Below are 27112 nucleotides of genomic sequence, written 5' to 3' on the forward strand. Positions count from 1 at the left end.
TCTAAGGCAATGTCAGAATCCTACAAACCTGCAGCCTTTCTCAGCAGAAAGCTTATAGGGGAAGAAGCAAGTGGTCATATACTCCCAGACTGACGACTCCTTTCCTCACCATCGGTGATTTTTCACTTTCACCCTTTAGTCAGTTGGCCACAGATGAACCCACACATACAAAGGCTCAGCCTGGAAAGGCCACAAATAAAGGGCATGCCCCCTCAGTACTTTCAGAAAGGCCAAAGGCCAGTGGCCAATCCTGAAAATACTCAAGAGCACGTATTTCCTGGGCAGGACTGTGAGGTGGGGAGAGTCAAGAGGCATGCTAGGGGCAAGGTGGGGGGGAGGCTATTGATGTTTATGATTTTGTGCACCCATCACCACACATGGCACACAGTAGGTGCTCAACACGTGTTAAATGAACAAATACAGGAGTGTATAAATAAAAGACTGTGTGTTAAGTACTTTGTTTTACCTTTAGCACTCTTCTAGGGATAAAAGAACATGGCAGGGTCTTGTTCTTAAGCCACAGGGAGCTCAGTGTCTCAAAAGAGGAGAAAGACACCACAGCAAATAAAACAGGTGGAACATCCCTAGCGTTGTGACGGCAGTGAGCTCTAGCTGGTTTGCAGGGATGGTGCGAAGTGAAAAAGGAGGAAAAGGCTTCCTAGAAGAGGGACTTCTCTCCATGCCTCTTGACTGAGTCAGGTCTCCTTTTAGAAAGAGGAGTCAAATGAGAAGGCAAATATGAAGGACACAAGCCCAGGTGTTTCTCCCTGGCCAAAAATGGGGGCTATAGTCTTACTAAGTTGGAGATTTCCTCTCAGTTCTCCCATTCCCATCCCCAAGGTAAGGAGGGTGGCATGCACACACTACTGCCCAGAAGTCTTCCTTCTTATGTTGCTGGCTGGATGCCCACTGGGGAAGTGATTTGAGTGTATTTTCGGCCCTGAGTTTTCAGGAACTGTGAGTGGGCAGTAAGCATTCCCGCGGGGATACAGGGAAGAGGTTTCAGTTCTCTGAATCTTCTCTGAGACCCCTGTGGGGGGCTGCATACTCTGCTAGGCACTGTGAGAGTTTCAGAGATACAGTCTTGTCCTCAAGGAACTGACAGTCAGCTGGAAGTTTTGAGGCATTGCAGTAACTCATACTGGACCCCAGAGCAGATGTTTCCTCCATCCTGTCTTCCAGGACAGCCAAGCAGGTGTGACATCCCTCACACTCCCCGCCATACTGGCAGCCGGTCTAGGGCATTCACCTCATACCATCATCACTGTGGGATGCTTTACCTGGATGTATTCATTGGATCTCCACTTTGGGGACCAACCCTATGACTTGGTATTACACATATTTTATGTGTAAGCCTTATTCAGAAAAGAGCGAAGCCCTGGGCTGTAACCCCCAGACACTTGTTGGTCACACTGCCCTGTAACTGGTAGCAGTCTGGAAGATGCCTGGACTGCAGACTAGTGAGATGAAGTTGGAGGTGACTAGACACACAATACTAACAAGCTACTCCTCATGGAAGTCCTCACATCTTCAAGTCGGGAGGGGGATGCGTGGGCAGCACTGTACAATGAAAGGAGTGAGGACTCTGGATTCATAAAAATGGATTGATATAAAATAGATAGCTAGTGGGAAGCAGCCGCATAGCAAAGGGAGATCAGCTCGGTGCTCTGTGACCACCTAGAGGGGTGGGATAGGGAGGGAGGGAGACGCAAGAGGGAAGAGATATGGGAACATATGTATATGTATAACTGATTCACTTTGTTATAAAGCAGAAACTAACACACCATTTTAAAGCAATTATACTCCAATAAAGATGTTAAAAAGAAAAAAAAGGTTAAAAAAAAGAATAAATAAATAAATAATGTTGGTGAATTTAAAATAAGAATCTGGATTATTAAAGTTACAAATCTTTGGTCTTTATACCTTTAATAAAACATGCATCTATTAGTAATGGGAAAAAATGGATTTGAGTCCACATTGTGCCACTTACTGTGTGGACATGGACCAGGTTTTAAACTTTCTGAACTATTTATAAAATGGAGAAATAATGCTTACCTTAAAAGGTTACTGAGAGTTAAATAAGGTAATTAAGTTCTTTATACTTACCTATTTAGTGCTTACTGGGAACCAGGGACTGTTCTGATGTCTGACTGTAGATAGAGCAGGGAACAAAATGGGCAGTTTCACCTTCATACCTGGAAACAGACAACCAACCAACCAATTAATGTACTGTGTTATATGACAAAGTAGCAGAGAATAAAACTGAAGAAGGGTGTGTGACAAGAGAATAATTGGGGTTGAAGAGGTGGTGGGAAAACCAGTTTAGATAGAATAGTCAGGCAAGGCCACTTTGATGATGCGATATTTAAACAGAGACCTAAAGATGACCTAAAGGAAGGTGAGCTATGTATGCATCTAGAAGGAGAGTGTTCCTGGCAGAGGGAACAGCAAATGTAAAGGCCCTGAGGCAGGAAGATGTAAATCTGATCAAGGCAGGACAGCAAGACACCTGGAGTAGGATGAATACAGTGAAGGGGGGTTAAGCCATGAGCTAAAAGTGGTCCTGGAGGCCCTGTAAGTTACTATAAGGACCTCAGATAAAACTCTTGAGTTAGACGGAAGGCAACCGAGAACTTAGAGCAGAAGTCCAGGTGGATCTGACTTGGAGGCTCACTGGCACTTATACTGAGAAGAGGGCAAGGGACCTAGAACAGAACGAGGACTTGTCTGCTCTTTGCAGAAGGCAGCTCCGACAGTCCGGCGAGGGGACGAGTTTCCACTGGGGCGGTCGCAGGTGTGGGAGTGGCTGGATGCTGAGTGTATTTTGAAGATGAAGCCAAACATATTTGTCAGTTGTTTGCATGTAAGATGTGAAGCTCACTCTAGGGTCGTCCTTAATAGTGTAAATAAAATAGCTGACTCATACAAGAAGCTCGAATAACAAGCTACTAGTAATGATCATGGTAACTATAACCCAGCACAGCACTTATACTGATGGCATCGTAAGACCCCTCACGTCTGCTTCGGGACTTAGGTTTAGCTTATAGCACAAGCTGCAGGTACCTGTCACAATTCCATTCTTATCTCGAGAGGGGTAAGTGATGATGAACAGTGCAGTCAGGACCATGCTTTTAGTGGTCTGCTTTTATCCTCCAGTATTTCCACTGCATCAAGAAGATAATCTCTACAATCTAAATAGAAACTGATCCAGACATACATTCTGATTAGGGTACATGCTAATGGGGTATAAGACACTGTACAAGTATATATTAAAAAATAATTGAACTTGAAGATGTATAGATAGACACATAGGCAAAGTATTCATCTCATGTCTAGCTTCTATCTCTAACAATACATCCTAAACCAGTCTCCTGGTGCCCTACCTCCACTCCTATAGAGGTCCCCATTTCAGTAAACATGACCCCATTCTTCTAGATGCTCAGGTCAAAATCCTAGAGTCATTCTTGATTTTTCTTTTTCTCTCATACCCTTTACCAACCTTTCAGTAAATCCTTTAGACTCTACCTCCAAAATATATCCAGGACTTATTGGAAAGAAAATAACAACTCCATTTCATCCTTACACCCAAGTTGACAGTATAGTTTCAGTTGGTTGTTTCAGCCATGAGAGGTACAGGGAATTTATTTTTTCAACAAATACTTTTTTTTTTTTTTTTTTTTTTTTGCGGTACGCGGGCCTCTCACCGCCGCGGCCTCTCCCGTCGCGGAGCACAGGCTCCGGACGCACAGGCCCAGCGGCCATGGCGCACGGACCCAGCCGCTCCGCGTCACGTGGGATCCTCCCAGACCGGGGCACGAACCCGCGTCCCCTGCATCGGCAGGCGGACTCTCAACCACTGCGCCACCAGGGAAGCCCAACAAATACTTTTTGAGTAGCTACTCAGAAGACACTAGATGTTGAGAACAAAGCAGTGAAAATAAGTAGATAAAATCTCTGCTCAAGGATCTTGCACTCTAGAGAGGACCCAGATAGTTAGTAAACATAATATGATAAATGCCAGTAAATCCAGTGTAGAAAAATAAAGCAAGGGAGGGAATAGTTTGTCCTTCCTGGGAGGCCAAGGGGCTTGCTGTTTTTATAGGGTGGTCAGAGAAGGCCTTACTGATTGGTGACCTCTGAGCAAAGACCTAAGGGAAATGAAGGGGAGGTGTCTCAGGTGTCTTAGGGGAACCAGATCCTAGGGCCTCATCAGTCATCGTAAGGACCATACCTTTCACTCTGGGTGGATGGGATCCAGTGGCAGAGTTAGGGGCAGAGACATGACATGAATGGATTTCTGTGTTAAAAGGATCCCTAGAGCTACTATGAGACAGAGGTGAAGTGCGTGTGTAAAAGGGAGTTTTAGGCAGAGGAACCAAGTCTTAAGGAAGGGAAGAAGGAACTGTAGGCAGTTCTGAATCGCAGGAAGACAGGATACAAATTGGGAGCAGCAGGAAAAACAGAAGAGCGGCAACCTTTCATGACATGTCTAAAGGCACACGGGAGCCACTGAAGGGTGAATTCGGAAGGGACGTGATCAGGTGCCTGTGGGCAGAGTGTGGTTTTGGGTGAGTTGAGGGTGACTTAAGGCTTTCATAGAGAAAAAAATTCCAGCTATGAATGAGAGTATAGGGTAGACCCTAAATATTTCTGAAGTCAAAAATCCTTGGGCTTCCCTGGTGGCGCAGTGGTTGAGAGTCTGCCTGCCGATGCAGGGGACACGGGTTCATGCCCCAGTCTGGGAAGATCCCGCATGCCGCGGAGCGGCAGGGCCCGTGAGCCATGGCTGCTGAGCCTGCGCATCCAGAGCCTGTGCCCCGCAACGGGAGAGGCCACAACAGTGAGAGGCCTGGTACCGCAAAAAAAAAAAAAAAAAAAATCCTTGAGAATCCAGTAGAATGACTGAACCCTAACTCCTAAAACATGCATTTATGTTTACATAAAGAAAAATTTACATACAACTTCATGTGCTTTCTGTATCTCCTGAGGCCCTTTTGGGTAAAACCCTTTGATGCCCAATGTTCTGCTTCCAATAGATAATCACGTCTGTTATCTTAAAGAACTAAAGAAGTTTGAAAAGATTGGTGCTGACTTAAATTCACTTACTTGCAAATTGGCCATGAGATTTTATTTAAACCTACACAGAATGTCACAGCTAGGCCTTAAACCCAGGTTTCCTGACTCCCAATATATTAGGTTCATTGCTCCCCAAAGTAACATGCCTGGATTAGCAGCAGAAACCCTGGGGTGCTTGTTAGAAATAAAAAATCTCAGTCTTCACCCCAGACCTTCTGAAGCAGAACCAGTGGTTGAACAACATCCTCAGGGTATCCCTAATGCACTGTTCTAGGGTACGTCCCTTGGAGGCAAAACGGTAGTCCCCGGGTTATTTGGGAGGGTCTGACATTAATCTCAGGCTGGATATGACTTTTTTCAAACACCCACTTTCCCCCCACCTGTTTACATTTTGTTAATGGTTATAGTCCCTTTAGGTGTCTTAATCCTGCTTTCCCCACCCTCCCACCAAAGTCCTAATGTATAATGTAAGAACCACTCAGGGGCACAAGGCAAGTCGACCCCAAGTCTTTGTTCTCTAGGCCCTGACCTTAAGAAAAAGGCTAAGAACCTATCCTAACGTGCTGCATGTCTTCTCTCACCTTAGAGGATCCATCCTGTGTAGATTTCTTCGGCTGGTGTCATCTTGTTCCTCAGCATGGTGTCTGCAACCACAAATTTTATGGCAAACAGTGCTGCAAGTCATGCACAAGGAAGAGCTGATCTTGACACCCTTCCAGCCCGGAAGGGCCAGGGTCTTAACTCCCAACCTCCAGAGAGACCAGCCACATTCCCATCGAAAGCTGAACACTGCACACCACATGTGAGCTGACCGCAGTGTTGGAGGGGCCCGCTCTCAAGTACAGACAGGTTCCTTTTTCAGTTCCCCAATGCACATGGTACTCAGAAGCACTTGAAAATGGGAAGCGATGACAAATCTGATTTACAAAAACATAAAACAAAAAGAGAACAGCTTTGATTTGCACTGTTACACGCAAGAAGTGATGACTTACAATGAGATAGAACAAATTGTGACAAAGTGAGACGCTTGTTAACTTTGGGACAGACCCCCCCCCCCACCGTGAACCTCAGAGGGTTCCATGACCAACACGTCAGTTTTGAAAAGGCCCTTTAAGACTTCAAGTCAAAGACTGAGACTTGGAGCAATCAAATGTGGACGGAACACACTGCCTAACTTCCTTGGAGCTCACAGTTTGACCCAACTGTGGACACCCCAAACCAGAAGTTATACAAACGCCAAATGGTGCTCGTGATTGTGCTTGCTGCTGGACTAGCAAGCTTCATGTCCTGTTTATTTGGTGTGTGTGTGTGTGTGTGTGTGTGTGTGTGTGTGGTTTTTTTATTATTTTGTTTAAAGTATATTCTACTTATAGAGAGTCTCCAAGACTAAAATTCACAACTTGAAAAGGAATATTCTGAAAACAGGGCAACATGAACTAGTTAAGGTCACCACTTAATTGAAATTCACACTCTGAAAAGAAAAAAAAAAAACAAAACACTGTTGCCCTACACACTCTACCAACCTCATAATTTTTGGTGCTAATCGAACAAGTACTCAGGAGCCTCAAGTCTGCTCTTTGGGCATCACAATTGGTGAGATGTTCATTTCTGGTAAAAACCTAAGAGGAGCTAAACAGCAAAACAGCCCTGTTTTGAAGGAGAGGAAAACATCATTTATAATGCTCCCTACGTATTATCAGAGATGCTTGGAAAATTAAAGGCCGCTTGTGGTTTTTTTTCCTACCAACTGACATGTTTAAATTTGCCCTAGGATTTAGTTAACAAGAAAAACGTCACAGTAGCAATAGAAAAATCCATCTGTCTTCTTGCTATGTGAATATTAATAAATCATAATATGCCAAGACCCTTCAACGAATAAGAGTGTTTTATAATCTTTCAGATCATATTTTCAGGGTTCAGAAGCCAGCTGTTGGTAGGCACTAATCAACTGGAAAAATACCACAGTATTTTGCCAAAACCAAAGTAACTTACAAGACTGTGTGCTTCTGTAATTTTTTGAGATGTGGTTATTAAGGGCATATTTATATAATTCTACTCTATTCCTCAATGTCTTTGATGAATGTAACCCAATTTCACTGCTTTAAAAAGTCTCAATTCAAACAGGGATTTGCCAGCTCAGCACAACCAACCAGACAGTGGTCTGTTACATTTAGAGCATCCTTTGCTCCTTTCTAATTAGAATCATGCTTTCTCAGATCTCAGAGAAATAATGATTAGAATATTCTCTCAATCTCCTTGGCTTGGCCGAGAATAATGGCCATGTTATCATTAAAAATATATATATATATATAGTGCCACATCACCACCCCCTTGCCCTCTGAAAAACTGCAAGTTGTTTCTTTATATAATTATCATTATTTTATGGAGAATTAATTTATTAATTAATAGCCTATTCTTATGTGTTCTCACTTGCTTCGCTAAGTGATATTAATTCTGAGGAAAAATGTTGACTAAATAAACATGGGTTATAGAGAAAAGTCAAAATATATGTGTAATATTTAATTATTTTATAAGTTTTATAATAAAGTGTTCTGTTTGTCTTTGAAACTTGTTAAGTTCTTGAATAAATTAGTGAGAAGCCAGTGATTACCAAGGTGATATAAGTGTATAAATGTTGATTAAGAATCTCAGAGTAATTTCTCCAAAAGTTGAGAAAAGGTTGGAGGTAAGATATTAATTAATCATTTTTCTTGTCTGTGTATGAGAAAATGACAAACCATCAAATGCTGGGATGAAATACATGACATTTACCATCTTACTGAGATACTGAATTATTTTTTTTCTACTCTTAATAGTCATGTAATCATTTATTTATGGAAATCATCGAAGTTAGATAAACCATAAATGTAGTTGCATCTCTTTTTTTTTTTCTACTTGAAAATCTTTTTGCAGAAAGAGAGGGGAGGGAAAGGAGGAGGGAAAGAAAAAAAAACTAAGTAATAAATTAAAAAGCAAATTGCTCTCAGGTTTTTGAAATTTTGAATCTTCAGACCAGAGAAAAATAAAACTATCTGGGCAAAGTAAGTCCAAATGACCTGAATAAACAGTATTTTTTCCTACATGTGTGAGGTATATATATATATATATATATATATATACACACACACACACACATATATATATACACATGTATATATGTATAAAACTTATGCATGCTATTTTTAAAATATATTTAAGAGGATTTTTAAGTGAATTATTGCTATTTGGCAGACATAAAAATTATGGTTAATAATGAAAAATGGAATAGATGGCAGATAAGTTACCTTTCTACTACCTTTTGTTAATAAAATATTATTAATAAAAGCAACCATATGTTATCTTACTTAATCCTCACAACAGCCTAGTTAGGAAGACACTGTTATCTTCCCTTTGCAGATGGGGACTCTGAGATTCACAGAGATCACACATTTGGCCCAAGGGCACATGGTCATTGAGTGATGGGTCAGGACTCAAATCCAGGTCTGTCAGACTTAAAAGGTTATTATTTTGTCACTGTGCTGCATCACCCTGGGAAAGATTTTTAAAAAGAGAGAGACAGAGAAAGAAAAACAGAAGTCCATCTAAGCCTTAGAATTCTGTTATGGCCCCTGAGACACACGTGAAGAGGGTTTGACAATAAATGATTTAACAATGAAGAATTATGGGGAGAGCTGGGATGACTTAAGGTGGGGAATTGGAGATGGGAGGCAATACATTCCCACTTAGCCTGTCTTTTCAATAAAGGATGCTTAAAGACTTGTTGGGAGTTCCCTGGCGGTCCAGTGGTTAAGACTCCGCGCTTCTACTGCAGGGGGCGCAGATTCAAACCCTGGTCGGGGAACTAAGATCCCGCATGCCGTGCGGAGCGGCCAAAAAAAGATACCTAAAGACTTGTTGCATAAGTCTTCATTCTTTAATAACTGTTTCCCTCTGGGATGGTAGTGTTTCCTGGGCAACAGGACCTCAGTGCTGGGAGCCTGCAATGCCAAGTCCATTAGGATGGAGAGAGAGAGTGAGGAACAGTGCTCTTGGCATGGATTCTATATGCCAACTGTGGGGAAGGATTCTGTCACAGCAGCGTGCATCATGCAAGAGATAGTTTATGGAATTAACTGCATAGAACCCATTATTGCAAAACGTGATACATTGATAGAAAAGGCCACTTACGTATGTCCTATATGGGTTTATTTTGGAAACTAAAAATTTGTTTGCAGATTCCATGTATCGCCTGCCTTATCTTTCCCATAAGACCTTAAGTCCTCAATTCCTCTGTGGTCGCCACGGATGCTGAGGCTCTGAACACCTCATCAATCACCCCTGTATCTGGGTGATTGTTACCTTCGTCCTCCGCAGGAGGAAGTGACTCTTGAGCTGCTGTCATTCATCTACTATAATCCTGAGTTTCCCTGTAAGCACAAAACACCGCTCCTAAATGTGTTATTTAAATTTATTTAATTAAAAGTGATGTGATCTAAAGAAAATACTGTTTAAAAAGTAAACTTTGTATAACTCCTGTAAATGGAAAATGTATATTATTTCCCATAAATGAAGACAAATAAAAGCCCACGGAATAGTATTAACATTTAAATTTATTTTAATTAAAAATAAAATATAGTCACTATGACTGGCTCACAGAATTCATATCTAAGAAAAATTTCTCACTGAGAGTAAGTGACTGTTCCTAGTTCCTCAGGAATATCCAATGTAGCATCATTAAGCAAAGTTCTCTGTCAGTAAGATTATTTAGGTCTTGAATCCCAACTCATATTTGTACATAGAAAAGGCAGATTATATCCATTTAACTGTGCCTATGCTGATAGAATTGGACATTGAGAATCATACTTGACTTTTGTTCAACAAATTTTTGTGCACAAAGAAGACATTAGGAGAAATATCCAGAATGTATTTTTCTAAATGTATCCAGTTATTTGTTAGTTTCTGCAAAACAATGGCAAACTGCCTTACCCAGTGCACACAACCAGCATCTGCTTTGAACACTATGAAGAGATACTTGCAAAATATTTCTAAGTGTTTTCCTAAACTCTGTTTCATAATGGACACAGCTGAGTTCATAACCAGGCCATTCAATAACAAAAAATAATTTATACAATTGTTGGTTGGTAAAATGGACAAGTGATGTTCATGGATTGTTCCCAGCATGCTAACTGGGATGAGAAAGAGGCACCAAGGTCTAGGAAAAGGAAATCCTGTAGGCCATTTGTCCCCAACCCCCCTGTTTCCTTATTCCCCTCTTCTCTTCTTCCTTCCATCGCCTTGGCATCCTGATTTTGGCTGCCTCTGCCTCATACAGGTTAGGACATCACCTGCTGTTGCACCAGAACGCCCATACGCCATGTTGGAAAGCACTACTCTAAATGAACACTTGGTACGCCTGAATCCTCCATCCCTGTGGCTAACAGACTTAACTAAAACTGGTGTGCAGTACAAAGAGTAGCCCTTTCTCTGTGTTAACAATCAGAGCCCTGGAGGAAATGGCCTTTCAAGGTGAACCAAGGCCAGGGGCTTTCCTGCCAGAGACAAGGCCCAGACCTGTTTCTCTCTCTGACTTCTCCTCTCTCTTCTTTCATGTGGCCGGAACACAGGAAGGCTGGGGCAGCCCCCCACTTGGCAGAAGGTCTAGGTAGTCTACCATTCTTGCAGATTTCCATTTCATATACCAAGGGGCATAGTACCTCCCATATCTTGGAAAGAGGGTCCTCTCTCCCCTGCCCCATCCCCTTTGAAAGCCAAGTTGTATCTAGAATAAGTCTCAGGACAATAATTTCTAAATCATGAGCTACAGTACCATCACCTAAGGATATTTTACATAGAACTTCCCAGGCCTCATTCCAGAAATTTAATTAAGTAACCTGGGGGTAAGACTTGGGCATTTACATTTTAAAAGGCATCCAGGTTGGACTTCCCTGGTGGTGCAGTTGTTAAGAATCTGCCTGCCAATGCAGGGGACACGGGTTCGAGCCCTGGTCCGGGAAAATCCCACATGCTGCGGAGCAGCTAACCCTGTGCACTACAACTACTGAGCCTGCGTTCTGGAGCCCGTGAGCCACAACTACTGAAGCCTGCATGCCTAGAGCCCGTGCTCTGCAACAAGAGAAGCCACCGCAGTGAGAAGCCCACACACCACAATGAAGAGTAGCCCCTGCTCGCCGCAACTAGAGAAAGCCCGTGCACAGCAACGAAGACCCAACGCAGCCATAAATTAACTAATTATTAATATTTTTTAAAAGGCATTCAGGTTTCTTTGAGGAACAGCTAGGTTTGGAACCACTGGTCTAGGGCAAATAAAGAAGTGCCTTGGGTCTGTCTTATGCAGGCAAGGGAGTCCCCTAGGTACCACGCCCTGCAGTGCAGCTCTGCAGTGGCCTGGGCCAAACTCAGCTGAGAATGAAGGGCCTTTGGCCTATTCTCATTCTTTGCATGTATGTTTCACCTGGAAAACTCTTGTGACGGTAAATCGTGTGTCAAGAAAAGGATTTGCAGGCAGGGACCACCTGCTCACCTTTTTCTCTCTTCTCATTTCCAAACATGTCAGTAGCCTACAGAGGGGTTTGGCGGGCAGTGGAACAGTATTGAGGGAAATTAGCCATTTCCCTCAGTCAAGCAGTCACATGCAAGAGCTAGTGTACTGTCATTTATTTTCTTAAAAATGGTGGGGGAGGGAGGGCCTACCATAGAGAAGCCAGTGAAATCCCCATCGGAAAGTGTCTTTTGGCAAATCACTCCCAGCGCTCTTGTGTGTGTGTGAAGAAACGCACAGTGCATGAAAACAGTTGTACTCCTGAGATCCAGAGTCAAGGTAGAATGAAGGCTTCCGTCCTATTTCCTGCCGGGTCATTAGGTGCCAAGAGGTGAATCAATCATTTTTAGGAATGAGGCCAACTGTCACTTCCTTACAAACTGCAAAAAATGCATTGGCTGACTCGACTGAGTGAAAATGGTAACTTCAGCTTTTGTCCAACAGAAGACAAAAGAAACAACATCTTTCATAATATAGGGAAGAGCTGCTAGGAGGATGGTTTGGGGCCATGCTAAAGAATAAACAGCTTAATTCCATGGTTTGTGCTTTTCTGGGCCTCTTATTTTTCTTGTTTAAAGGCTAATTTTATTAATTTATGGGTTTTTATTTTTAAGATTGGTTCCAGATATTTAAAATGAACATGTCTGTCTATTTATATATCTGCATCATTTTAAAGCAATAAAAGAGTTATTGTTATCGTATACAGTGAATTTCTGCCTTTGTTATGATACCCACATTACCCAGAGCTTTTATTACATGCAGATATGTCGGCAGACTTCACATTTTTGTGGAAGTTAGTATTTGTTTTCACACTAAAATCTCTCTGACATAAAATCACATGTACTCTCTTGTAGTTCGCTCTACCTAAACTAACATTTTTTCCTGCATTTTTGCTATCTAAAACATATTCATCCTTCAACAAGCATTTATTGAGCAGCTACTACAATGCAAGATCCAAGCATAGAAACAGATCTTGTTCCTGATCCAAAGGGACAGATTCTTAAAAATATGAGACGCTCATCCACACAGAAATCAGGCAATGGTCTAAGGTCATATAGTCCTAAGATTTTTTTAAATTCCTCACTTTTACATTCACCCCACTCAGCATTTGAAAATGCTTGTTTTCAGCCTGTATTATTGTCACTATCACATAATGCAAATCAGGATCATGCAGATGTAGAAGGCGGGGTCCCCTTCTAAAATAATAAAATCACCCAATTATAATTAAGCAGAGTGGCCCACTTGCAAATTAATGTATAAAAATTATGAACTGGAAGAGAATTTAGTTATCATTTCATTCTCTCTCCCTCACAAATGTAGAAACTGAGACCCAAATATTTGAGGGCCTTTCCTAAAATTACCCAGTGAGTTAATGGTAAGTCCAAGAGTAAAATCAGATACAATAATTTTTATACAAGTATTCTTTTCACTGTATTATAAAATATTTGATTTTTCACTTGATAAGTAAATGCTTTTATTGACAATTACTCTGGAGACTTCAGAGAATTTTAATGAGTAGTGAGTTTCAAATAGAAACCTAGTAAGAAAAACTGCTGAGTTCATATGATATCTATGGTATTTAAGTTCCCCTTCCTCAAAAGAAATACTCTGGGACCATAAGAAGCATAAAGATGTTGTCATACTTCCTCTCTGCAGGGCAAAGGGGACTTCATGAAAGAACAAATTTTTTTTTTTTTTTTGCGGTACGCGGGCCTCTCACTGTTGTGGCCTCTCCCGTTGCGGAGCACAGGCTCCGGATGCGCAGGCTCAGCGGCCATGGCTCACGGGCCCAGCCGCTCCGCGGCATGTGGGATCTTCCCAGACCGGGGCACGAACCCGTGTCCCCTGCATCGGCAGGCGGACTCTCAACCACTGCGCCACCAGGGAAGCCCAAGAACAAATTTTTTTAAATATCTGACCCACTTCCTTTCCAAAAGGCTGGTGTTTTCAGGGAACTGAACTACTGCTTTGCTTTGAGCCATGAATTAGTAAGGATGTTGAAGGTGACAAAACTTTGTAAATATACTAAAATACATTGGATTGGACACTTTAAATGGGCGATTTTATGGCATGTAGATTATACCTCTTTATTGAGATATAAAATTCTGTTTAAATAAGAATATGGTTGAAATGAGGACTGTCTTTGCTCACGGCTAAGATCACATAGGAACTTTGCTGTGTAGCACTAATTCTTCCTGTACTGTTCACACCCCATTTACTTGGTTCAAGAGTGCCCCAAACCAATTTTATTTACAGAAGGGGCAACTTCATTCATCTATTTGCTATTTCACTCAACCAGACAAGGGTAACGTTCAGCCACTGTCCTTGGTACTGAAGATATAATTAGAATGTAAGGTCCATGAGGGTAGGGGATTTTTCTATCTTGTTTAGTATGGTATTGTCATTACCTACCATTTCTTGAATGGATGATACACAGGGGAACAAGACAGACATAGTCTCTGCCTCTTCAAACTTGTAGTCTAGGTGTTAGGGATTCAGAAAATTAAATAGCGTTTTTACTATAGAATTGAAATCATCTATGAAAGAGAACTCTGTGGGGCCAGAAGAAAGAGCACTAAATCCTATTGTTTCTAAAGTTCTTTTTTGTGATTATTTCACTTGATGGCTGAGATGAAAAGCTCAATGTTAGCACTTGTTTTAAACATTTTCTAAATGGATTCCCTTATACTCTTTCAAAAAGGAGAAACATTCACAGTATCAATATTTAGGACACAGATAGGAAGCATGTTTTGACCCAAATGTTATCATGAATCAATTATGTTTCAAATGGCCACATATGCTAAGTTAAAAGAGTAGTTGGATTTACTGTATTTGATCTGTTAATAAACATAGAACAATTGAAGCAATCATAGTTAAACCCTCCTGCCCCTGCTTGGATTGTATGAGGAAATTAAGCAGCTTGGAAGTCAACCCTTCATTTTTATTGGGATGTCACTGAAGAATAAGGACCTGTCAGGAGCTAGTCTGTTTCTTCTGGACAAGAGTAAGGCGGGAAGCATTTTTAAAGTTCTGAAATCTGGTTGTAGAAAACAGTTGGGAGGATAGGGGCTACCCTTGGCATTATGCCTTACTCATTCAATCTACTCTTTAAGAGTTTGGCAGGGGCAGCTACATCTGGCATTTCTAGCCGCCTCCATCCCCCCAAAATTATGATAAGGTTGGAGTTGGAGAGGGTGGAAGGAAGAAAAAACTAATTTGATCTTACTCCCTTCTTCCTATCCCACACATTAAAAGAGAAAAAGAAGTATACCTGAGGGAAGGTGTTTTGGACCCAGTATTCTTTAATATCATGTGCATTCTATGAAATGGATTTTTTTAATGCTTTAAGAGTGATTTGATGAAATGTGAACGTTTCATTTATTTTCATAAAATTTTCCTAGGACCTACTTGGAAAACCAAAAATAACAATGTAATAAGATACTAGAGTGGGAACAGCAGGGAGAGGCAATGATGATGTGATGATGATAATAATAATAGCTAACATTAATGCACATCTGCTATGTGTAAGGAATGTACTTGGTATTTTCCATATATTAATCTCAATTTCTGTAGTTATCTGAATCTTAAAACAACAATGTAAAATAATTATTATTAACTCCCCTAGTTTTTCATAAGAAATAAGGCTCACAGATGTTTTATGCGATGGCATTAGATTCATGGTGACACTATTATGTTGATGAAGAGCAAGAAATTTGCATCCACCCAAACCTCAAATTCACATCCTGAATTCCCTCTGAGAGCCCACCTCGTTCGTGGCAGTATCACTTCATTTCTTTGATTCTTACTTTCATCATCTAGGAGCAGACACTGAATCATTTATTCAACAAAAGTTACCACCACTTGTGCTGGGTACTACGAGGTTAAGGAAACAGAGACAGAGTTCTGCCCTCTTTGGGTTTATGTTCATGGGTGAATACAGCTATTAACCAAGGTATCGGGACTTCCCTGGTGGCGCAGTGGTTAAGAACCCGCCTGCCAATGCAGGAGACATGGGTTCCAGCCCTGGTCCGGGAAGATCCCACATGGTGCAGAGCCACTAAGCCCGTGCGCCACAACTACTGAGCCTGCGCTCTAGAGCTCGAGAACCACAACTACTGAAGCTCATGCGCTCTAGGGGCCCACCGGCCGCAACTACTGAGCCTGCGCTCTAGAGCCCGTGAGCCACAGCTACTGAAGTTCATAAGCTCTAGGGGCCCACCTACCATAACTACTGAGCCTGAGTGCTGAAACTAGTGAAGCCCGTGAGCCTAGAGCCCGTGCTCTGCAACAAGAGAAGCCACCGCAACGAGAAACCCGCACACTGCAACGAAGAGTGGCTTCTGCTCGCCGTAACTAGAGAAAAAGCCCACACTCAGCAACGAAGACCCAACGCAGCAAAACAAAAAATGTTTTAAATAAATTAATTAACCAAGGCATCTCATAGACAAACATAAAATTACAACCATGATAAGCACTAAGCAGAACAAGCATATAGTTGTCGCAGAAACTACATGGTATTCTAGCCATATGTGCTTGGAACCCTTAATCAATTTCTTGCACACCAGTCTGTGGTGTGATTTTACTCCCAAAGCCAGCACCTGCATTTATTTTTCTTAAGATCGTGCTCTCACTGCCAGCACCCACTTTGCCTGCAAGCACAGAAAACCACTGGAAATTTATTCCCTGACTCAACCCTGCACAAACCCTCAACCCATATATCATTCATTCATTGTTGACTAACCTAGTCAGCAGTAACTACAGTGACTAGAATTGTTTGAATGCTCAGTAAGGTACTGTTCACTAAATGGGAGGTCCTGACCCATCGTAATACTGAACAAATGGTACCTATAAAAATGACAATCAAGAAAAAGAAGACAGAATCGTGAAGAAGGCAACAGATGCTCTTGCAACAGCAAAGGAGATTTAAAGGGTAAAAGAAGAGTTTTGTGATTTTGAAGCTTTCCAGGAAATAACTTGAGAAGCAGGTTTATTCATGGCCAAGATTTCTTGAGGCCCTGGATCATCTGACCCTCAGCTGACAGCGTCCTGGCACAGGTGCACGGCTGAGGATCTCAAAAGTCTGAGAGCTGGCAGCCTGGGAATGGCCACCTGCCCAACTCCTCCTTTTCCCAGAGTGGGAGGAAGTTGGTTCCTGTGTGATTATTAATTAAATCCTGACTGGGTGGGCACTTTTAACGTCTTTTCCAAGGGGAGCCTTGCTAGCAAGATCTCATAACTGAACTGCAGCCAGCCTCAGTCAAGGAGCAGGAAACCACCTTTGGCTGGGGCCAGAGCACTTGTTCTCCATCCAAATTTACTCACCCAGGTAGAGGTCTGAGCTGGAGGTCAGCCTGCGATTCTCAATGGATCAATTGTTTCCACCCATCTCCCCTCTGCAAGGTCCGGAAGACATGAAATAGGATTGGGGGGAAGATTAATGTGTTTCTGTACCATATTGTCTATCTGGAAGGCACACTCTGGGTATTGTTCCTAGCACAAAGCGTCTTTCAGAGTTACCCTGTAAAAAAAAGTGCTTTTCAGAAGATTATGTTTGGGAGTTAGGTGTCTCGGTATCCCCAGGACAAAGTGGCAGGGAGATTGAGCAGTGATCTAGATAATCTTATCAACTCAGATAATTCAGATGTTGGTTTTACTGCCTTCAAATGCAGTAGCCAGATAATCATCACCAGCTAGTTCAATTCCTTTCTAAAGCCTTTACTGCTGCACAGAGAAAAGTGGGCTGATAATTAGCAAACCCCAATCATGTGCCAGATATTGTCCTATGCTCTGTTTCTGCATTCTCTCCTTTAATTCTCACATCAAATCCCTTATTATCATTTCCTCCCTTTTAAGGATGAGGAAACTGAGGTTCGATAAAGGTAAATAATTCTCTTAAGATCACAGAGCAAAACATGATATTGCTGGGTTTAGAATATAAGTCTGTCTCAGGTAGTAAAATCTTTCGACTTAGGAAAGAGAGGAGCTAATTAAAAAAAAGAAAAAACAACAAGCCAATAATATTTGTTTAAAAATTGCCCTGTGACTTCCACTTACATGATGATGGTTTAAGTCTTCTAGAGACCAAGTCTCAATCAAAAAAACTTTGGATAAAATAGGAACAGCACTAGCCTAACGATCTTGAGTAAACATAAACAGGCACATTGTTGAAGGGACAAGTGTGGAGAAACAAATAGCAAACAAGTTTCTTTTCTTTTCCTTTCTTTCCTTTCCTTTCCATGAGGAAGCTCAGATATTAGCCTTAATTTTTAAAAAGGCTATAAATCAGCTATTTCAAATATTTCAAAAATGAAAGAAAACCACGCCTGAAGAAGTAAACAAAAGTGTAAGAGTGGTGGTAAATTATGAGAACAATGGTCCAAGTAGAGAATGTCAATAAAGAGGTTGAAATTATTAAAAAAAACAAACAAAAAAAGAAACAAAAATTCTGGAGTTTAAAAAGTCCACTAACTGAAACAAAAAATAATTTACTAGAGGGGCTAAGAAACAAGTTTGAAAGGCAAAAGGAAGAAGCAGCAAACCTGAACACAAACCAGTTGAGATTATTATGGTTTTGTGATACAATTTGAAATCAGAAACTGATGACTCCAGCTTTGCTCTTTTTTATCAAGATTGGTTTGGCTCTTTTGGGTTTTTTGTGGTTCCATATGAATATTAGGATTTTTTTTTCTATTTCTGTGGGAAAAAAATTCCATTGGAGTTTGGATAGGAATTGCAATGAATCTATAGATCACTTTGGGTAGCATAGACATTTTTAACAATATTAATTATTCAAATCCATGAACATGGGATATCTTTCTATTTGTGTCTTCAAGTTCTTTGATCAATTTCTTACAGTTTTCAGTACATAGATATTTTAACTCCTCGGTTAAATTTATTCCAAAGTATTGTATTGCTTTTGATGCTATTGTGAATATAGAATTGTTTTTTAAATTTCTTTTTCTGGTAGTTTGTTGATAGTAGAGAAGCACAACTAACTTGACCTGGTGAGGAGAGATCAAGGTGGCAAAGGAGGGGGACCCTAAGCTCACTTCCCCACACAAACACATCAAAAATACACCTACACATGGAGTAACTGTCACTGAAAACAAACAAGACTGACAAGGCCAAGACTAAAAACTGGTTTTACCTGACTTGCAGTCCCAACATGCTTTCTAAGAGCTCTGTTGCCTCTCAAAAATAATAAATTCAGCCCAATTCTCAACAACAAGTAATGGAACCCGATATTCTAGTGACTGAGGATCCTGAAGCCATGAGTTTCATTACTTAAAGAAAGAGATCTTAAGATTTCCTGTCTCTCTTCCCTGAATTGATTAGCAGATATTACTAAGTGCATTAATGACTAAGTGCATTGCTATGGTGCACTGAAAAGAAGACCACATTGGAAGCCAGAAAATCTGGGGTTTAGGTTTTATTCTGCATTAATTCTCTGCATGAACTTCATTTATTCTCATACCCTTCTTGAACCCAGGATATCATGCGATCTTGTGATTCTCAACCCTGAATGCACATTACAGCAATGTGGAGAGAATGTAAAAAAGATTATGCCCATGCCTCACCTCCAGAGATTCTGATTCCACTGATTTGGGATAGAGCTGAAAGTTCCCCAGGTTATTTTTATATTCAGCAGGACTTGGAACCATTGATCCAATTCCAACAACATTGTAGATGAGACATTTAAGGGCTCTTCCAAGCCCTTGAATCTTCCATAATTTTACGGTGGTTTCCAGTCTCTGGAAATCTAAGAATGACTTCAGCCTATTGTGTAAGTGGCCCAAAAGTGCAATTGCTGAAGAAATTTATTTATCTGCCCTGCGTGGGCTCAAAAAGCAAAGATTGAAAACATCTGTGCTGAGTTATTAGTTGCCTCAGTGACATGGGACACAACGAGGATGGGGGAAGATGGTCCCCAGGGAACTTGTTGGAAAACTCAAATCAAACCTTTTTAGATGTATGTCACCGTTGCTATGATGCTAGCAGCAAACATCCTGCCTACACTCTATTGGTGGGTTTGGTACAACAGGCAGTAGAGTTCTCTGGTTCCACAATTACCTACTTTCCTTCTCGCCCAAGAACATCTGAAAACTCACACTGATATTGGCCTAACTCTTGACAATAGAACTACTCAAACCACTTTTGGTTGGTGAAGGTCACAGAGGAATGAGACAGGGGCATAAATGAGCCCTGCTCTACTGAGAAAAAAAATACAGCTTAAATTCAAGATTGAATTTGAAAAGTTAGTGTTCTCTCTCTGTCCTCTTTCCAATTCCCTAGATTCCCTACTCCTAAAAGGAAGTCAGTTTTACTGTTGAATTTTTTAAAAATAGATCTTTATTGGAGTATAATTGCTTCTCAGTACCGTATCAGTTTGTGTTGCACAACAAAGCGAATCACCATATGCATACGCATGTCCCCATATCCCCTTCCTCTTGAGCCTCCCTTCCATCCTCCATATCCTACCTCTCTAAGTCATTGCAAAGCACTGAGCCAATCTCCCTATGTTATGCTGCTGTTTCCCACCAGCCAAGTATCTTACATTCGGTAGTGTATATATGTTGATGCTACTCTCACTTGGCCCCAGCTTCACCCTCCCACCCCATGTCATCAAGTCCATTCTCTATGTCTACCTCTTTATTCCTGCCTGCAACTAGGTTCATCAGTACCACTTTTTTTTTTTTTTTTAGATTCCATGTATACGTGTTAGCATATGGTATTTGTTTTTCTCTTTCTGACTTACTTCACTCTGTATGACAGACTCTAGGTCCATCCACCTCACTACAAATAACTCAGTTTTGTTTCTTTTTATGGCTGAGTAATATTCCATTGTATATATGTGCCACATCTTCTTTATCGATTCATCTGTCGATGGACACTTAGGTTGCTTCCATGTCCTGGCTATTGTAAATAGTGCTGCAGTGAACACTGTGGCACATGTCTCTTTTTGAATTATGGTTTTCTCAGGGTATATGTCCAGTAGTGGGATTGCTGGGTCATATGGTAATTCTATTTGTAGTTTTTTAAGGAACCTCCATACTCTTTTCCATAGTGGCTGTATCAATTTACATTCCCACCAACAGTGTAGGAGGGTTCCCTTTTCACCTCACCCTTTCCAGCATTTATTGTTTCTAGTTCTTTTGATAATGGCCATTCTGACTGGCGTGAGGTGATACCTCATTGTAGTTTTCATTTGCATTTCTCTAATAATGTTGAGCACCTTTTCATGTGCCTCTTGGCCATCTGCATGTCTTCCTCGGTGAAATGTCTATTTAGGTCTTCTGCCCATTTTTTAACTGGATTGTTTGTTTTTTTGATATTGAGCTCCATAAGCTGTTTGTATATTTTGGAGACTAATCCTTTGTCTGTTGTTTCATTTGCAAATATTTTCTCCCATTCTGAGGGTTGTTTTTTTGTCTTGTTTATGGTTTCCTTAGCTATACAAAAGCTTTTAAGTTTAATTAAGTCCCATTTGTTTATTTTATTTATTTATTTTTTTTTTTTTTTTTGCTGTACGCGGGCCTCTCACTGCTGTGGCCTCTCCCGTTGCGGAGCACAGGCTCCGGACACACAGGCTCCGCGGCCATGGCTCGCGGGCCCAGCCGCTCCGCGGCATGTGGGATCCTCCGGGACCGGGGCAGGAACCCGTGTCCCCCGCATCGGCAGGCGGACTCTCAACCACTGCGCCACCAGGGAAGCCCCCCATTTGTTTATTTTTGTTTTTATTTCTGTTACTCTAGGAGGTGGGTCAAAAAGATCTTCTGTGGTTTATATCAAAGAGTGTTTTTCCTGTATTTCCCTCTAATAGTTTTATAATGTCTGACCTTACATTTAGGTCTTTAATCCATTTTGAGCTTATTTTTATGTATGGTGTTAGGGAGTGTTCCAATTTCATTCTTTTACGTGTAGCTGTCCCATTTTCCCAGCACCACTTATTGAAGAGGCTGTCTTTTCTCCATTGTATATTCTTGCCTCCTTTGTCATAAAGTAGGTGCCCATATGTCATGAGTTTATCTCTGGGCATTGTATCCTGTACCATTGATCTATATTTCTGTTTTTGTGCCAGTACCATACTGTCTTGATTACTGTAGCTTTGTAGTAGAGTCTGAAGTCAGGGAGCCTGATTCCTCCAGCTCCATTTTTCTTTCTCAAGATTGCTTTGGCTATTCGGGGCCTTTTGTGTTTCCATACAAATTGTGAAATTTTTTGTTCTAGTTCTGTGGAAAATGCCATTGGCAATTTGATAGGGATTGCACTGAATCTGTAGATTGCTTTGGGTAGTATAGTCATTTTCACAATATTGATGCTTCCAATCCAAGAACATGATATATCTCTCCATCTGTTGGTATCATCTTTCATTTCTTTCATCAGTGTCTTATACTTTTCTGAGTACAGGTCTTTTGTCTCCCTAGGTAGGTTATTCCTAGGTATTTTATTGTTTTTGTTGCAGTGGTAACTGGGAGTGATTCCTTAATTTCTCTTTCTGATTTTTCATTGTTGGTGTATAGGAATTCCAGAGATTTCTGTGTATGAATTTTGTATCCTGCAACCTTACCAAATTCATTGATTAGTTCTAGTAGTTTGCTGGTGGCATCTTTAGGATTTTCTTTGTATAGTATAATGTCATCGGCAAAAGGTGACAGTTTTACTTGTTCTTTTCCAATCTGTATTCCTTTTATTTCTTTTTCTTCTCTGATTTCTGTGGCTAGGACTTCCAAAACTATGTTGAATAAGAGTGGTGAGAGTGGACATCCTTGTGTTGTTCCTGATCTTAGTGGAAATGCTTTCAGTTTTTCACCATTGAGTATGATGCTTGCTGTGGGTTTGTCATATATGGCCTTTATTATGTTGAGGTAGGTTCCCTGTATGCCCATTTTCTGGAAAGTTTCTATCATAAATGGGTGTTGAATTTTGTGAAAAGCTTTTTCTGCATCTATTGAGGTGATCATATGGTTTTTATTCCTTAATTTGTTAATATGGTGCATCACATTGATTGATTTGCATATCCTGAAGAATCCTTCCATCCCTGGGATAAATCCCACTTCAGCATGGTGTATGAGCCTTTTAATGTGCTGTTGGATTCTGTTTGCTAGCATTCTATTCAGGAATTTTGCATCTATGTTCATCAGTGATATTGATCTATATTTTTTTGTGTGATATCTTTTTCTGGTTTTGGTATCAGGGTGATGGTGGTTTTATAGAATGAATTTGGAGTGTTTCCCCCTATGCAATTTTTTGGAGGATTTCAAGAAGGATAAGTGTCAGCTCTTCTCTAAATGTTTGATAGAATTTGCCTGTGAAGCCATCTGGTCCTGGACTTTTGTTTGTTGGAAGAGTTTTAATTATGATTTCAATTTCATTACTTGTGATGGGTTTGTTTATATTTTCTAATTCTTCCTGGTTCAGTCTTGAAAAATTGTACCTTTCCAAGAATTTGTCCATTTCTTTGTGGTTGTCCATCTTATTGGCATACAGTTGTTTGTAGTAGTCTCTTATAATCCTTTGTATTTCTGCAGTGTCCATTGTGATTTCTCGTTTTTCATTTCTAATTTTATTGATTTGTGTCCTCTCCCTTTGAGGTCTCTCATGAGGTTTCAGGAAAGATGTTCGGCAGTTCTCAGTAATCTGAACGCTGGCCTGGGGAATTTGCTTCCAAGATGGCTCACTTACATGGTTCTGGGCAGGGGACCTCACCTGGGAGCCCAGCAGGCTTCCTGGGCTTGAGTGGGCAGAGCAAACACCCTCCTCTTCTCTCTTTTCCTGCTCCTCTGGTCTGGGGTCAGGGGGCCCCCTCCCACCTGCCTCTCCTGATCTCCCCAGCCTCAGGGGCGCCGATCTTGTCTGGCCTCCACTTCTCCTCCCCCCTTTCTCCCCCTATGTCCTACCGGTTCACTCTGGGGCTCCTCCTGTCTCCTTGGAGGTTAGAGTCCCCCACCAGTGGCCAGTAGGCACCCTAGTTGTGGGGAGATGCTAACTCCACATCTTCCAACACCACCATCTTAAATCTGCCTCTATTGTTGAATACTGATCTTCAGTACTTAGCCTCTGCCATTGTATTTATTTTTCTTTCTCCAGAGAAAAACCACCCCACTCTGGGAGTTAGGATTCTATATCAAGTAAAGAGAATATTGGAGCTCAGACAGAGGTGAGTGGGGCCTCCTCCAAGCTTTCTCTTTCTTTTTTTTTTTTTTTAAAGAGTTCTTTTCTACCTATGCCTGGCACCAAATGCCTGAGTTTTCTCTTAATATTTTGGAGTTAATATATGCTTTAATGAGTTAATATCTCATTCAATTTAATTCACTCTGTTTCTTTTCTTTAAGGTGACTTATGGGGATGAAATTAGAGAATTTGGATTATGAAATGGATAAAAGAATAAAAACCAAATCTACTCAAGAGATTTAATTCCCTTTTTATCAAGGTTAGTTAACCCTCTTTTCTAGTTAAAATGTGTGTGAAAATGCGTGTGAAAAATATGTGTTAAAATCAGGCCTCAATGTTTCCAATTTGCAAAAGGAGAAATTTGGACAACATAACTTTAAAGGCTTTTCCCTGCTGTAACAGTTAATTTCCATTTTGTTTCAACTTTTCCCTACAGAAAGTTGTTTCTTATTAAAATTATACTTAGGTTTAGGGTTTAAGTAAAAAAATAACACTTGGTGCCTTTTACTTTGCCTTAGGTAGTATTTTGTACTTTAATTCATTTGTATTAATTTTGGCCCCTGAAAGTAGGTTAGAGATGATAAGATGAAGAAAATGATACTAATTCATTGACATGTTCCATAAATACCTGTTATTTGCCAAAACTTAACTCAATATTAGAAACACTAGATAAGATATGGCTCTTTCTTTTACATACATCTTGGCCTCATCTTTTATATATCTCTTAGTGGAGAGATAAAACTGTACTTTACAATAAAACGCATCTTTTTATAAGAGATAACGTAGCAGTATGTACAAAGTGCTTTGGGAAAACAGAAAAGAAAAATTTTAGTTCTGTTTAATGGATTCAGAGAAGATTTCACAAATGGGATGGGATTTGAGATGCTTCTAAAAGGATGGCTAGAAGAGTAATAGGTAGAGAAGAGGCAAGGGAAATCAAAGCAAAAGGAACAGCATGCTCAGAGTTATGAGTGTGGCAGCTGGCCTCCAAGAAAGCCCCCAGTGATCTCTGTCACCTGGTATTCATGCCCTTCTGCAGTCCCTTCTTGTACTGAAGGAAAAAAAAAAAGCCAACCTGTGTAACCTATAAAATATTGCCAAAATGACTGTGTGTTTCCAAGGCTAGGCCATATAGAATATTTTCTTGTCTGTCTTTGTCCCTCTCGGAGTTCACACTCTGAGGGAAGTCCATCACCATGTTGTAATGATGCTCAAGCAGCACCATGGAGGTGACCCCATGAAGAAGACCTGAGGCCTCCTGACAACAACCAGAACCATGTAAGTGAGCCATCTTGGAAGCAGATTCCCCAGCCCAGCATTCAGATTACTGAGACCTGCCTAACATCTTTCCTGAAACCTCATGAGATACCTCAAACCAGAACCACACAGCTGACCACTTCTAAATTCCTGTGAGATAATACATGTTTATTAGTGAAAACCACTAAATTTGGGGGTAATTTGTTACACTGTAATGTGTAGTTAATATAGGTGGCATCCAAGTTTATGTCATGCTCTGAGATAAGAGGGGGACTGGTAAGGGATAGGGTCCAGAAGGAAAGGGGATGATCGGATTGGAAAGATTTTGTAGTCAGGGTGGACCATAGAGAGCTGTAAGAGGGGATTGTTGTTGACTTTAGCAAAAAATTGATGCAACTGGATTTGAGAGTTAGAAGGTAAATACCTAGACACCAGAGCATGATCTGAAGAAAGGTGTTGGCAGATATGATATTAGCCTTGAATTACAGTGATTTTTTTTTCCTACTGGATTGTCTGTGTCTACCTTTATGAGAGGCTACCTTTCAGAGGAGTTGCAAGAGAATTTATGGATTCCCACCTCCTTCCCTCTTCAAGACTCTTATCTACAGCCTACTTAACTGATAACCTTCCTACATCTGCTTGATTATCTCCAGGGATGGGAAGCTCACCACCAGCTGAGCCAGCCACCAACATGTTGATTTGAAGAGCTCTATGACTCCCTATAATTCTAATGGACTACTGGACTGGGTGTTAGGCTTGTCTCTCCCACTAAACAACTGGTCACCTTGGGACTAGAATTTTTAAGATCAGTGAAGACTTGGATGGGGTTCAAGACTCTAGGGCCTGCCACTAGTCTGCTCATTCTCTTGAGATGAGCTCAAACAGATCAGTAATAAAGTAATGATTCTGAGCTCTAACCCCAGAGGTACTCATTAACTCTAGGTTGGGGTCTGAGAAGTAGAGTGATTGAAACTTTACCATTACTACCATTTCTAGACCTGGCTTTACCAAACTGAGCAAAGGAATCATCTGAGGGAAAGCTGAACCCAACTCACTCTCTCTAGTTGATATCTTATTCTGCAGCTATTTTAAAGCACTGGATTGAAAGAAGAGGTTTTGCGTTGACTTGTAGTTTTCTGAATACTCCAGAGAGTTCACACTGTAATAGATCATGTGCCATCTCACTCTGATGGCCCTCCTGTGGCCACAGAAAAACGTGGTGGGAAGGTTGCAGTCCTAGGATGTCTGTGATGAAGATGAGGTCATGGTTAATCAAGACTTGGCTCAGACCAAGCCCTGGTAGAGGAAGCATGAGAAGCATTCCAGCTTGTATAAATCCCTTGCCTTTCCAGCCCAGGGTTACAACACTTGGCGACCATGAGAGGCCCGTTAAGTGATTTGGATGTCCATACAGTTGCTTAATCAGTAGGTTCAATCATGTGGAGTTCTAATAACTTTTAATCATTCAGTATATTATACAATCCCTGTAGGTCCTGCCAAGACACAGTTTCAAGAGAGAGGAAATAAAGTAATGGAAGCAAGATTGTGAATGAGCAGGTCACCTTTTCTCTTGTTTTACATAGGAGCTTAAACTCAAGTGTCGTATTTATGTTGGTATTGTGTTAATGTTGGTCATCCAGTTGATTTATGAAACTTTATTTCACGATATGTAATAGGAGGCCCCTTAAATTTCGGAAGTGTAGTGTAGTAAAAAAAAAAAGGGGGGGCTTTAAAGTCAGAATGACCCACTTGCAAATTATGGCTTTGTTGGGACATCTAGATTCAATATGGCAGGGAGTACAGTTAGCTGAGAACTTTCAGCTGCACTACCCTCATTACTCACATCAGCCTTTGAGCAGTGGGGATACTGGAGGATGACCATTTCTGCTCAACGTGGGACATCCCTAATGAGCAATCATTGCTCTGGAGCTCCCTGTTGAATTGGCCCACACTTTGTCAAAGCCCCTGCCCCGTCCCCCAGCCCTAACACACACACACACACACACACACACACACACACACACACACACACACACACACACGAGCCACTACAACTACTAATTCCATCTC

General features: G+C 41.0%; 1 protein-coding gene across 1 annotated transcript in view; it reads left to right on the forward strand.

The window, feature by feature from the left end:
* Window positions 1-5795, forward strand: part of ADAMTS18 (ADAM metallopeptidase with thrombospondin type 1 motif 18) — an 83665-nt gene extending 77870 nt beyond the window's left edge. Inside the window, exon 20 of the mRNA XM_082608087.1 lies at window positions 5663-5795. Coding sequence (XP_082464213.1) covers window positions 5663-5778 — 116 coding nt within the window. The 3' untranslated portion in view covers window positions 5779-5795. The remainder of the gene's footprint in view (window positions 1-5662) is intronic.
* The last annotated feature ends 21317 nt before the right edge of the window (window positions 5796-27112 follow it).

The sequence above is a fragment of the Mesoplodon mirus genome (assembly GCF_964341445.2).
Source record: "Mesoplodon mirus genome assembly, chromosome: 19".
Taxonomy (NCBI): Eukaryota; Metazoa; Chordata; class Mammalia; order Artiodactyla; family Ziphiidae; genus Mesoplodon; species Mesoplodon mirus.